Source organism: Amphiprion ocellaris, chromosome 2 (genome assembly GCF_022539595.1).
Source record: "Amphiprion ocellaris isolate individual 3 ecotype Okinawa chromosome 2, ASM2253959v1, whole genome shotgun sequence".
Lineage (NCBI taxonomy): Eukaryota > Metazoa > Chordata > Actinopteri > Pomacentridae > Amphiprion > Amphiprion ocellaris.
The window spans coordinates 19,661,223-19,673,432 of NC_072767.1; the positions used below are offsets into that span (position 1 = coordinate 19,661,223).

Genomic DNA, 12,210 nt, shown 5'->3' on the forward strand with positions numbered 1-12,210 from the left:
TTAGAGCCGATCAGATGTGTCCTTGATGGTGTTGCATGAAGGATAAGAATCTAAAAATATCATGTGTTTTAACAATTTGCATAGTATTGTGTGTGGTGATGTTTCAGGTGATGCTGAAAGATACCAAATGTGGCATTCCAATATTAGTGAAATATTAATTTTGAGGGCATTATGTTTAATTGAAAATTACAGAGTAATAATATGACAAAACAAATACTTGATCCCTAGTTGGGGAACTTTGGATATTAACAATGGGAGACAGATAAGAATATAAATACAAAAAAAACATACAATAAAATGGAAAAAAATGGCAAATGTAGTAATGAATATCATTAAAAAAAATTAAAGAGCAGGAACCGTACATGAAGTGTGAAATGGCATGATAAAAGGTAGCTAAACAAATGACCAAACCTAAAGTGATTTCAATTTCCAGAATATGTCTCTAAATATGAATACAGTCAGTTGATGGGAAGTGGACAGTCAAAGTGGACAAATTGCTGGAGACATTTTCACTAACCTTCCTACGAAAAAAGTGTTTTGTGTGAGGAAATTATTGTACTCCTAGAGAAGTACTGGGTGTCAATTTAAAGTTCAGGAGACTTGTGAAATGTGCATGCACTCATCCACAAACTTTTTCGATGCAAGATAAAAAATTCTCTTTGAAAAAGGACTAAATTACTTATTCGGATCATAAAAGTGTTCAGACCTTTTCAATTAGGTCATCAAAGAGCCTGAGCCTCGCTTGGTAAAACTAAGGTGAAACTCTCAATGTTATCGAGTAATGTAGAGAATAGCTTTAATGTTCCAGCGGAGGACAGGATAAATCTCATGATAATGTGGCCCTTATTGAAGTCATTTAGGTTTTATTGTGAGGGCTAATGATGTTTTGTTTTCAATGTGCACTACCAGTCAAAAGTTTGGACACACCTTCTCATTCAAAGTTTTTTCTTTATTTTTACTTCTTTCTGCATTGTAGATACATACTGAGGACATCAAAACTATGAAGCAAGATATGTAAATGGAATTATGGAGCAAACAAGCAATTGTGAAATAACTCTAAATATGTTTTATATTTTAGATTTCTCAAAGTAGCCACCCTTTGCTTTGATGACAGCTTTTCAAACCTTTGGCCTTTACTCAGTGAGCTTCATGAGGTAGTCACCTGAAATGGTTTTCACTACACAAGTGTGCCTTGTCACAGTTTATTTACCATCGAGCGCTACGACGACAACTGGCTCACCTGAGGACCGCCCCAGGAATGAAAGACCAAGAGTCACCTCTGCTGCTGAGAATAAGTTCATCCGAGTCACCAGCCTCAGAAATTGCAATTTAACAGCACCTCAGATTAGAGCCCAGATGAATGCCACACAGAGTTCTAGTAGCAGACACATCTCTACATCAACTGTTCCGAGTAGACTGCGCCAATCAGGCCTTTATGGTCAAATAGCTGCTAAGAAACCACCACTAAGGAAACGCAACAAGCAGAAGAGATTTGTTTGGGCCAAGAAACACAAGGAATGGACAGTGGAAATCTTTGGTTTGAGTCCAAATTTGAGATCTTTGGTTTCACCCATCGTGTCTTTGTGTGACACAGAAAAAGTGAACAGATGGTCTCTACATGCATGGTTCCCACCGTGAAGCATGGAGGAGGAGGTGTGATGGTGTGGGGGTGCTTTGCTGGTGACACTGTTGGGTATTTATTCAAAACTGAAGGAACATTGAACCAGCATGGCTACCACAACAGGACAATGACCCCAAACACACCTCCAGGATGTGTAAGGGCTATTTGACCAAGAAGGAGAGTGATGGAGTGCTGCATCAGATGAACTGGCCTCCACAATCACCTGACCTAAACCCAATCCAGATGTTTGGGATGAAATGGACCACAGAGTGAAGGCAAAGGGGCCAACAAGTGCCCAGCATCTCTGGAAAGACTGTTTGAAACCATTTCAGCTGACAGCCTCATGAAGCTCATGGAGAGAATGTCGAGTGTGAAAAGCAGTAATCAAAGCAAAGAGTGGCCATTTTGAAGAATTCAAAATATAAAACATGTTTTGACTTATTTCACACTTTTTTTGTTTACTAGTGCTCAGAAATGTAGTTTGTGCAGTAAGACACAATTATGTTATGCCATAAACCATAAAAAAAGTTTAAAAAAACAAAAAAAAGTTGAATTTCTTTGATTATTTACCCTGCAAAAAATGTAAAAAGATAAATAAATAAATAAAATCAGTATGTACAAAATGTTCACACTGCCCACAGCTGTTAAGAATACTGGAAAACAGTCTGACCCTACATACTGCAGATATTGTATTCTTGACATTTTTCGTTTCTGTATTTATCTGGTATCTGCTCTGAACAAACAGTCTGCCATTCAGCTGAAAAGTCCCAGATTTTTTCCTCACATGGCCGTTGTTCACAGCTGAACACTAATGATTGTACAATTGTGCGGAGGAGCACAGATTTTTTTCAATTTGGTTGTAGTAAATGGTTCAGCTTTGAACAATGTTTAAATGAGACATGCAGAATAAAATGATTTTGATTAAATATCACAGTTTGAAGCTTAGATTTGGTTATTTTTTTCCATCAGAGGTGAACAGTTCAAGGACCATCAGGAAGTTTGAAATCTAACTACTCTTTCTGTTTTTACAGATTCTGGCTGTGATAAATGGTGTAATTTTGACAATTGTGTGTTGGAATGAAGGGAAAAAACGATGCGAATGAGAGCAGATCCCCTCCCCAAGCTCGCTGCTACTCTAAAAGGTTGGAAGAATGGCTTCAATACAGCCTGAGAGTTTCAAACTCAACTGAAAATAGATGAATTCCAACCCCTCTGTCTGTTTCTGTATTGGAAATTAAGCTTTTGAAAACAAACTATTTCTCTTGTTGTTCTGTATCCCAGTGGGAGACATACTAACAAGCTTTTTATCCCTGCCTTGCTGCTTATAGCCAGCACACCTGGCTGACCCGGCTCTCTGCTTTAATGAAAAACTCTTTAAAGCATAAAAAACTAAAGCGTTTAGTCAGCCGCGCCACATTCACCCATTGGGATGAAGCAAAATCTCTTTATAATCTTCATAAGCAAAATACCTATTGCTGTTTGTACATAAAGTTTGGAATATAATCATGTTGTAACTTTGTTTGCACAAACACCTCGCATGACCCCCAAACCACCTGAGTTTCTACCGGGATGCTGCTGATGTTGTTTATGTGCTCATGTTAATTAAATTACTTAGATCTGAGTGGGGGATGATTAGCATGCTAGCCGTAATAGCTAGCAGGGAATCCAATAGCCTATTATCATAATGAGTCCCTTTGGCGCACTGTGTGGGAAAGAGAGAGAGGATGAAGCAGTTATGTTGGTCGCCCAGAGAGGAGCGTTGCATCAAAGTGTTGCAACTGTTTTCTTGTTGTTGTTGGGTTTTTTTTTAGCAGTATGATTCAAATTGATTTGTCCGGCCTGGCTGGAATTAGATAATGTCACTGCTTTGATATGGCAAAGAGGAAACACACAGTTTGCCAACACACACACACCCCTCAAACAGAATGCATTAAAAGCTGACAAATTATCACACTTTGTAATGATAATTTTTGTCTTTAGTTAATGTGGAAGAAAGCAAAAAAAAGAATACTTGGAGATGAATATTCAGTTAGCAACGGTGTTTCTGTGCAAGTACTCACACACATATACAAACAGCTCTGCACTGCGGCAGACACCTGCAGCTGTGACCCAACTCTGCTCATTATACACCCATTTTCCCAGACTGCACCCCTGCTGCACATATGTTCCAGACCCTGTGCTACACATGGTCTGCAACATGTTTCCCTGTTGTGCTTTAATGGAATAACATTCGCATTCATTTATTAAAGGGTTTAGATTTTGTGCATTTTTTAAACCATTCATAATCCATGCTTTTCCTATGAGGAAGGTTGATCTGTTCCTTAAACTCCTGTTCCTTGAACAGTTACTGCATATCTTCTCTGCGTTCCTGCGCCTGCCTCACTTTGTTCCGTCAGACTTACAAGGATTATGTGTTTTAAATAGATGCGCTCCAGCACTGTGCACAGTCTCCAGTTTGACTTTAGATCAAACTGTTTCTTTTACTCTTTCCAGACGCCAAAAGCTCAAGAGCAAAAGCAGCAGTTCTGGAATCGCCTTCTGCTCATTAACTCTAAATCTTAACACTGGCTTTGCTTTTTCATTCCAACTCCAAGAAAAGGAGGGAAAGATGTTCCTGCATATATTTCTACTCCCCGAAGGAGTTTGAAGAAAATCTGTGATAAGTTAACTATATCTGTCCTCTTATTCAGATTTCCTCTGATCTACTCCCACGTACGCAGCTTCCAAAATGAGTTCTACTGAATTTATTCTTCGTGTAACAGCTGACTAAGTTTCTTAGATTAAAAACATATACAAAGTTATAAAAATCAGATTTATACGGCACATTATGCTGTATATGTAGTATATACACAAATCAATGTTAACTTCTTGTATTTTAATCCACCTGTCCCATTCCTCCTGCAGATGCCAAGGCCTGCCCTTCCAAAGACTTCCAGTGCCGTAACGGGAAGTGTGTGGCACCGATCTTCGTGTGCGACGGCGACGATGACTGTGGGGACGCCAGCGACGAGGAGAAATGCTCGGCTCCGACCTGCGGCCAGCACGAGTTCCGCTGCAACGACTCTGAGTGCATCCCTGCCCTGTGGAGCTGCGACGGCGACCCGGACTGTAAGGACAAGTCCGATGAGTCCATGGAGCGCTGCAGCCGGAGGACGGAGCCCCAGAAGCCTCGCTGTCCGGAGGGCGAGTTCCAGTGCGGGAGTGGAGAGTGCGTCCACATGAACTGGAAGTGTGACGGCGACGCAGACTGCAAGGATAAATCGGACGAAGCAAACTGCCGTAAGTCCGCTTTGGATGTGGTGTATTTATGTGGTTTGACTGGTGAGTGGGCGGATAAATGAGGGTGCAAATGAGTGTGAAGCTAAATGAACTTGTAAAAGGATAGTGCTGCTTTCATTTGAATTATTATCAAACAAACCTCACGGATTTATCCTACTAACAAGAATTGTCTGTGCCACAGCAGGATATAACATTTCCCCAGTGCCATAGAACATCAGTGTTGTTCAAAGCGATTAGAAAAATGAGTGTCACATTTGACATATTCCTTAATTAAAACAAAAACAGCCCACATAGTTTATTCTCAAACAGTGTGACTGTATTTTCATTCTGTGGAGGGTGATGTGAAGGGTAACACTAAAGGATTCAGCTCCAGAAGAATAAATTACATTTGTGTTATTTATAATTGTGGAATATTTCATCCAATTACAATTTCATGTAATCTATCCGCTCTTTGCACCGAACTTGTAAGGAGGGTAAATTTGTTGTTGGTTGCTGTTTTAATTATGAAAAGTTAATACCAGTCGTAGCCTTTAATGAAGGTAATTAATGGCTATCAACAATAATGTATGTTGTGTTATGGAACAATGAATATGTGTGTGGCTTTCCACTACTAGAAAACTCTACTTCAAACGCTTACTCGCTGTTTATGGTGAACAAAGACTTTGTGACAAATGTGCCACCAAATGACTGATGGAAGATCAATGCTAACTTTATCGTGATGATCTGTGAGTGTGTTGCCAAGCAACCGTATGATCTGTACAAGCAGAAGGTGAAACTCTGGGTGCAAGTTTGACCGTATGTGTTTTGGGAATGCGTGTGTGTGTGTGTGTGTGTGTGTGTGTGTGTGTGTGTGTGTGTGTGTGCGTGTGCGTGTGCGTGGGAGGTGAAGGTCCTTCATCAAACAAGACCTCCCATCTGGTCTCCTCTTCACACTCCCACGCACCACTCAGTGAGATGACAGCAGCCTCACACATAAGACATGATACAGGCGCACTGCAGCCACGTGCACACTTTCACAAAACTCTGCCAGACACATGCATAGAGAGCACACCTGCTCTCACAGTCCCAGATATGGATTGTCACAAAGGAGCTGAAATAACAACACAGTAATAAAGAGCCGGTTTAAAGGTGTAACCACGAAGCACAAGGAGCTGTTACAATATAGTGATTATTTCCTTTTCTTTATAATAATACTCTCTGTCTTTCCTCGAAAATGGTCATTCTACCTCAGACACATTTTTAAAAGGCCAATCAGTCACGACCATTTATTGTCTTTGAGACAGCACTGCATGAATGAATGGATTTTGATGTTGATATTTTGTAGCAACAAATAAAAAAAAAAAAAAAAAACTACATCAAAATGAGCATCACAGTCAATCATTCCTGGTGACAAAAAAAAAAAAAATACATCCCTTATTACATTTTGGTAATGCTACCTATAATAAACTTGCAAATGTTAGCAGCGAATTTTAAGCGTAGTAGGCTCTCCTCATCATTAATTTATTTTAATTTTACTGCATATTGGTGCATGTACAGGATACCTAGGAAGTGTTTACCTGAAATAAGTGACTCCCATTGGATTTTTGCTCTGACTAATACCTTAACAAAATTTTACTTTTCAGTAGGGGTCAGCAGATTATTAGCCTAGTTGATTTTTGTATCCAATATTCAGCATTTTTCTGACTTGTTGTAATTTAGATTTATTGAAAACCCCTCCTTGGTCACAGATTAACGTGGAAATGCCTCACAGTCTTTGTGTATGTTGCTTATTTTGCTCATGATGTGTCTTCCAGCATATAAGCAGTACCTATATAGACATGTTGACAAGGTAAAACACTTGCTTTTTTAACCAAGGCGGGTTTTTAACTCATTATTCGTAAAAATAATTTGATAATAGTTCATTTAAAGCTAGTCTGGCTCGGATGCAGCTGCCTCTATCTCTTGTCACTGCTCTATGATCCCAAGCAATGCCCCATCCACATCTGATTGGTTAAACATTGCAAACATTTCAACACTGAAGGATAAATGTTAAAAAAAAGTTTGTTTTTAATTGAACATTTACAAAAGCACAACTAATCAAAAGCATTTCAACAAAGTACGTTATAGTTTAAAATTCTGTTTGACACCATTTTTTAAATGCTACTAAAGTGTATTGGTTCTAAATATTCCTTATTGGCCTCCTTCACCTCCTATCTCCAAGCCAGCAGGGCTATAATTAAGAGTGTTATTTTTTAAGTAGTAAATTAAATGAAAATACATTCACTACCATTCAAAAGTTTGGGGTCACTTAGAAATGTCCTTATTTTTGAAAGAAAAGCATTATTTTTCAATAAAGATAACATTAAATGAATCATAAATCCAGTCTAGACATTGTTAATGTGGTAAATGACTATTCTAGCTGGAAACAGCTGATTTTTAATGGAATATCTCCATAGGGGTACAGAGGAACATTTCCAGCAACCATCACTCCTGTGTTCTAATGCTACATTGTGTTAGCTAATGGTGTTAAAAGGCTAATTTATGATTAGAAAACCCTTGTGCAGTTATGTTAGCACATGAATAAAAGTGTGAGTTTTCATGGAAAACATGGAATTGCCTGGGTGACCCCAAACTTTTGAATGGTGGTATATATCAATTTTAAAGCCTCCATCAATGAAAACTAACCCAATAATATAATTGAATATCAGTGACCTCTGATATCCGGTGAAGTGTTCTTACCTGGTTCCAGTCTTAAAAATCTTCACTGTTTGTTTGTTTATATGGTGAGACGTGAGTTGTTTGACTGGGTCTGTGTGCATGCTAATCACAGAGTGAATGAAAGTGGGCGGTCGGAGGTTAGCGTACAACAAGATGTAATAGTTTCCGATGTCTGTGTAAATGTAAATGAGCGCGTAGAATGCAGCTCAGGGAGGTGCAACATTTCAATGTAAATGAGAAATATGAGAATCATTGCACATACCCAGTTTGCTCTCTCCGCCTCCTCTATCCCGTCAGGCTTTGCTTATTCCTACAGACCCATCCCTGAGTTATTATCTCCCATCTTATTTGAAACATCTGTCTCAATAATCTGCCGTTATTCCACAGACATGCTGAGACAAGTGACTGTGAGAAGGGTGGCAGCAGGTTAATGTAAATGAGAAATGGTCACACCGTATCTAAGTTGGCTTTGTCCTTTTCCTCCTGCCAACGTTTCTGCAGATGGCAATCCGTTATTATTACTATTCATCCTGGGGATTTATCATAATTAGCGGAACTCAGATCCCAATCATGTGGCTGAAAGAATCAGCACATTTTGTGATGGCACAGGATTACTCCTTGCACACTTTGCTGATTTTAGCATTAGGATGTGTTTGTCTTTATTTTTTTTATTATTTCATTTTTTGCATGAGCATAAGAAGTCTGAGTCAGTGTCTCTTTCTTGTCATGTAAATGTGCCCACATCTGCATTAAAGTGTGGTCTGCTGATGTGCCTGTATGTGTCCACTCACCATACACACTTGAAGCAGAGTTGGGTTTTTATGCCACATTTCCTGATACAGTGATTGTGTGCCACGCATTTTTGTAGGCGCCACAGTCATTGATCATGTCTGCCTTCATTCCCTTGGCAGAGGCAGCCCAAAACACAACACATGAATAATTAAATAGCCAGTTAAAAAGACGAATGAGTTAAATAAACCTGCCCTCTGCCGTTAGAGCAAACACAAACAAATGTCTTTATACACACTTGCACATACACACACATTCTCAATAGGTCACTGGATGTGGATTTTTTTCAGACTCTGTATGAGTACCTGCATGGATTTCTTATCGGTATAAGATTTTGTGAGGAGGTCAGAGTTGTGTGTGATTGATTACGGTCGGATTGGAATGCACTTCAAATTACCTTGATGAGAGAGGCAAAGTAAGTACCATCCACAACTGTTCACACATCTTCCTAGATGATAGAATGGAAGTGAAATGAAGGACTGAATTTGACTGGGTGCGATTGAAAATGCTTTGTACCTTTGTTTTTAGCCTCCAGCGCTGTATCTTTTCCTAGATGAGACTAACTGCAAATTGTAATGTGTGTGTGTGTGTGGTATTTGTGTCCCGCAGCCCTGCTCACATGTCGACCTGATGAGTTCCAGTGTGGCGATGGCTCCTGTATCCACGGCACCAAACAGTGTAATAAAGTTCATGACTGTCCAGACTACAGCGATGAAGCCGGCTGCCTCAACGGTGAGTGTCACACGAGTACAGACACAGAAGCAGCCATGTAACATACAAACAGCATCCTGACTGTCTGCAGAACAGTACACCATCTTATTTCTTCTTCTGTCAGGTAATGTAGGTAGTGAAAGGTTTAACGTGATTCATGGATGGTGCACTAGACAGCTGCACTGGTTGATTCTGCCCCCATGAGAAACTTTGATCGGAAAATTCAACACCGCACAAGGAAGAAAGGCAAAGGGGTTTGGGAGAATAAGAGGCCTCAGTGTCAAAGTATCCAAAGTGTTTTGTTATGTTTCTCCACTGATTGCACTCCACTAGACTCTCCAGAGTGCTGCAAGAGGGAGGAATGATTCACATTTGTAAAGACGCTGGAGATATTTTTATTTACTGTTACCACTCACTGCATACACGCAGAACAGAGAAGTATCATACAAATCAATGTCAGTTAAGCCGCTTTATACATTACCATGCAGTGGATGTCACGTCTGCTACACTATACGGCCCTTTTTTTTGTTTTGTTTTGCTTTTTTGCTATGTTCACATTTTCATCACTTTCAGAGGAGCTTAGGTCTCTGTCTAGGGAGCTCATCTTCCCATGACCACTTTGAAGTTCAGACCATGCCATGCATACATTTTCTGTCTCTTTTTGGGCTTATCTGTCAAGTGAGTTACCTTATATATGATATTCAGTTATTTTTTTCCTTGTCTAGCATCATCTTCTTGAATTTACATATATCGGCCCATCTGTGCTTTCTCCTGAATAAGCCTGACCAATGGTAATTTCAAGCAATCTCTAACCTAAACCCAACTCCCTGCAGCCCAACGATATTTATAGAGCTAATTAATGTGTTTGCCTCTTGCTGAGAAGAGATAGAGGCTCATTATCTCCACAAACTACAACAAATGTTTAGTGTTGGTCACAAAGGTATGATATTTTTTGTATCTATACCAAAATCGTCTTCTACACGAAAATGAAATGACAATGGCATGTTAGCAATACAATATATACCTACTACAGTCCATTCAGCTCAATTCAGTTTTATTTATATAGCACCACTTCACAACATGTGTCATCTCATAGCACTTAACATAATAAGGTGAAGATCTTACAAATTTTAAACAGAGCATACAACAATCCAAAGTTACGTACATACAAACATAAATATTGTACGTTTGTAGCTTAGCCAAGTAAAATACAAACACAGAACAAAGAGAAAATTATAGAGATGTTAGTATTTTTGCATTTTTTAGGGAAGTATTGTAATATTGCAGCGTTTGCCTAAGTTGGGTGTCGAATTCTGTATTTGTTCTCACATTGAACAAATATACAGAAAAACTAAGCAGGGTCGATTGATTGTATTGTCTGTCTGTATCAGTATGAATAATTATCACAAAACAATCATATTCTTTATGAATAGTCAACTGTTCATAAGAAATACAACAAAGTTAAGTTTTAAAAATTTGCTGTTGCTTAGCTCCAGTTTTCAGCCGTGTTCTTTTAGCATTATTGTCCCAAAGACAGTTTTTTTCCTCTGAAATGCATCAGTGTCGTCTAATTCCATCTCAACTTCCCCCCTAACTTTGTATGGCATGAAACACATTTTTGCCCAATGTGTAGAAAACTCCTTGCCATTGTGAAAAAATTGTGTTTTCCAGGCTACATATTTTAATGCAAGTAATGCTAACTTGGGGTGAATGATTTGGGCAAAATAGCTAATAGAGAAATAGCAATAGCTAGAGAAGGTGGCGATATAATTTCTGCTTCAATTCAGTTTTTCATTGTGTAATAAATTTAAACCATGTTTTCCGACCTCACATAAAAAAAGTGAAATAGTGCAACCTAATTTTGAATTTGTTGTGTGCTTCATTCTTACCACAGTTACAAAATGCGACGCGCCAAGAAAGTTCCGCTGTAAGAACGGGGAGTGTATCGACAGCAACAAGGTGTGCGACAATGTGAAAGACTGCAAGGACTGGTCTGATGAACCTATGAAGGAGTGCGGTAAGATGATTTCTCTCTGCGTTTCCTTAAAAAAAAAGCACATACCCAGATACTCATTAGTTCTTTCACCACCTCTGGGATACACAGATGAATATACATGCTAATGGAATATCACTGATGCACACCCTTGTTCCCAGGCATCATAAACTTGTTTAAATGTGGGTGGTCGCTCTCCTCGGTAAAAGCAGATTCATTTGATCAAGGCAGGGTAAATTTAGGACAATTCTCAACTCTCTTGTTATGATCAAAGAGCCAAGCAACTCTACCCTCTAGTGCGATCTTAGCCAGAGAAACGTGACTGGACTGCGTTACCCATAAGGAGCCACACAGATTATCCGCACACCATAGATAATTACCACTTAGTGAGCTTCGGTCACACATCTCAACATCACAAGCAATGCAATCCCTCCGCAAACAGACTGAGGCGGTTGAGGAAAAAAAAGAGAACCTTTTAATAAAATCTATCAAGGTTAATGAAGCTCATGTAATTGCAATTGAAGTAACAGGGAGATTTTGCTCAAGTGCGTGTACAAGTTTAAGTCTGGGAGGTTATTCAAAGAAACTGCTCTTCACCCACGGCCTCACTCTGAAGTGGAGCGGGTTCACATCAGTCACATGGGCATAGGATTATATGTGAGCAAGCTGCCCTTTTAGCTAGCTCTGATCTCGAAGCAGATGGATATATGCTGTAATGAGATCACCCTGTAACCATGTCATTCATGTTACATGTGATGTTCTGTGTATTTGTAGCTATAACTGGTAACTGGCATTTTTTCATAGCCTCGAAACAGGCTCAGTCCAAGAAAAGACATAATGGTTAAATCAATAAGAGAAGGGGAGAAATACACAGGACTTTATAATATTGATAATATTAACTCGGTTTTTAGCGCTTTTTAAAACAAGAATTTATAAAGGTTTTTGACAGACAATGCAAAGCAGGTTACCCAGAAGGCAACACAACCACGTGAAGCCAAATAGTCAGGCCAAGCACAGCAGGGTGAAAGTTAAAACAAGAAGTTTAGAATACAAAACTCAGTGTGAAATAACACAGATAAACCTATGCTGACACTTGAACATTCATATGTGAACTTTAAAC

At 39.2% G+C, this 12,210-nt stretch overlaps 1 protein-coding gene across 6 annotated transcripts in view; it reads left to right on the forward strand.

Moving 5' to 3' along the window:
- The window catches only part of lrp8 (low density lipoprotein receptor-related protein 8, apolipoprotein e receptor), a 199,687-nt gene that overhangs the window by 135,101 nt on the left and 52,376 nt on the right, over positions 1-12,210 (forward strand). For all 6 annotated transcript variants that reach the window (XM_035957383.2, XM_035957385.2, XM_035957380.2 and 3 more), the window contains exons 5-7: positions 4,526-4,900; positions 8,996-9,118; positions 10,992-11,114. In XM_035957383.2, coding sequence (XP_035813276.2) covers positions 4,526-4,900; positions 8,996-9,118; positions 10,992-11,114 — 621 coding nt within the window. The remainder of the gene's footprint in view (positions 1-4,525; positions 4,901-8,995; positions 9,119-10,991; positions 11,115-12,210) is intronic.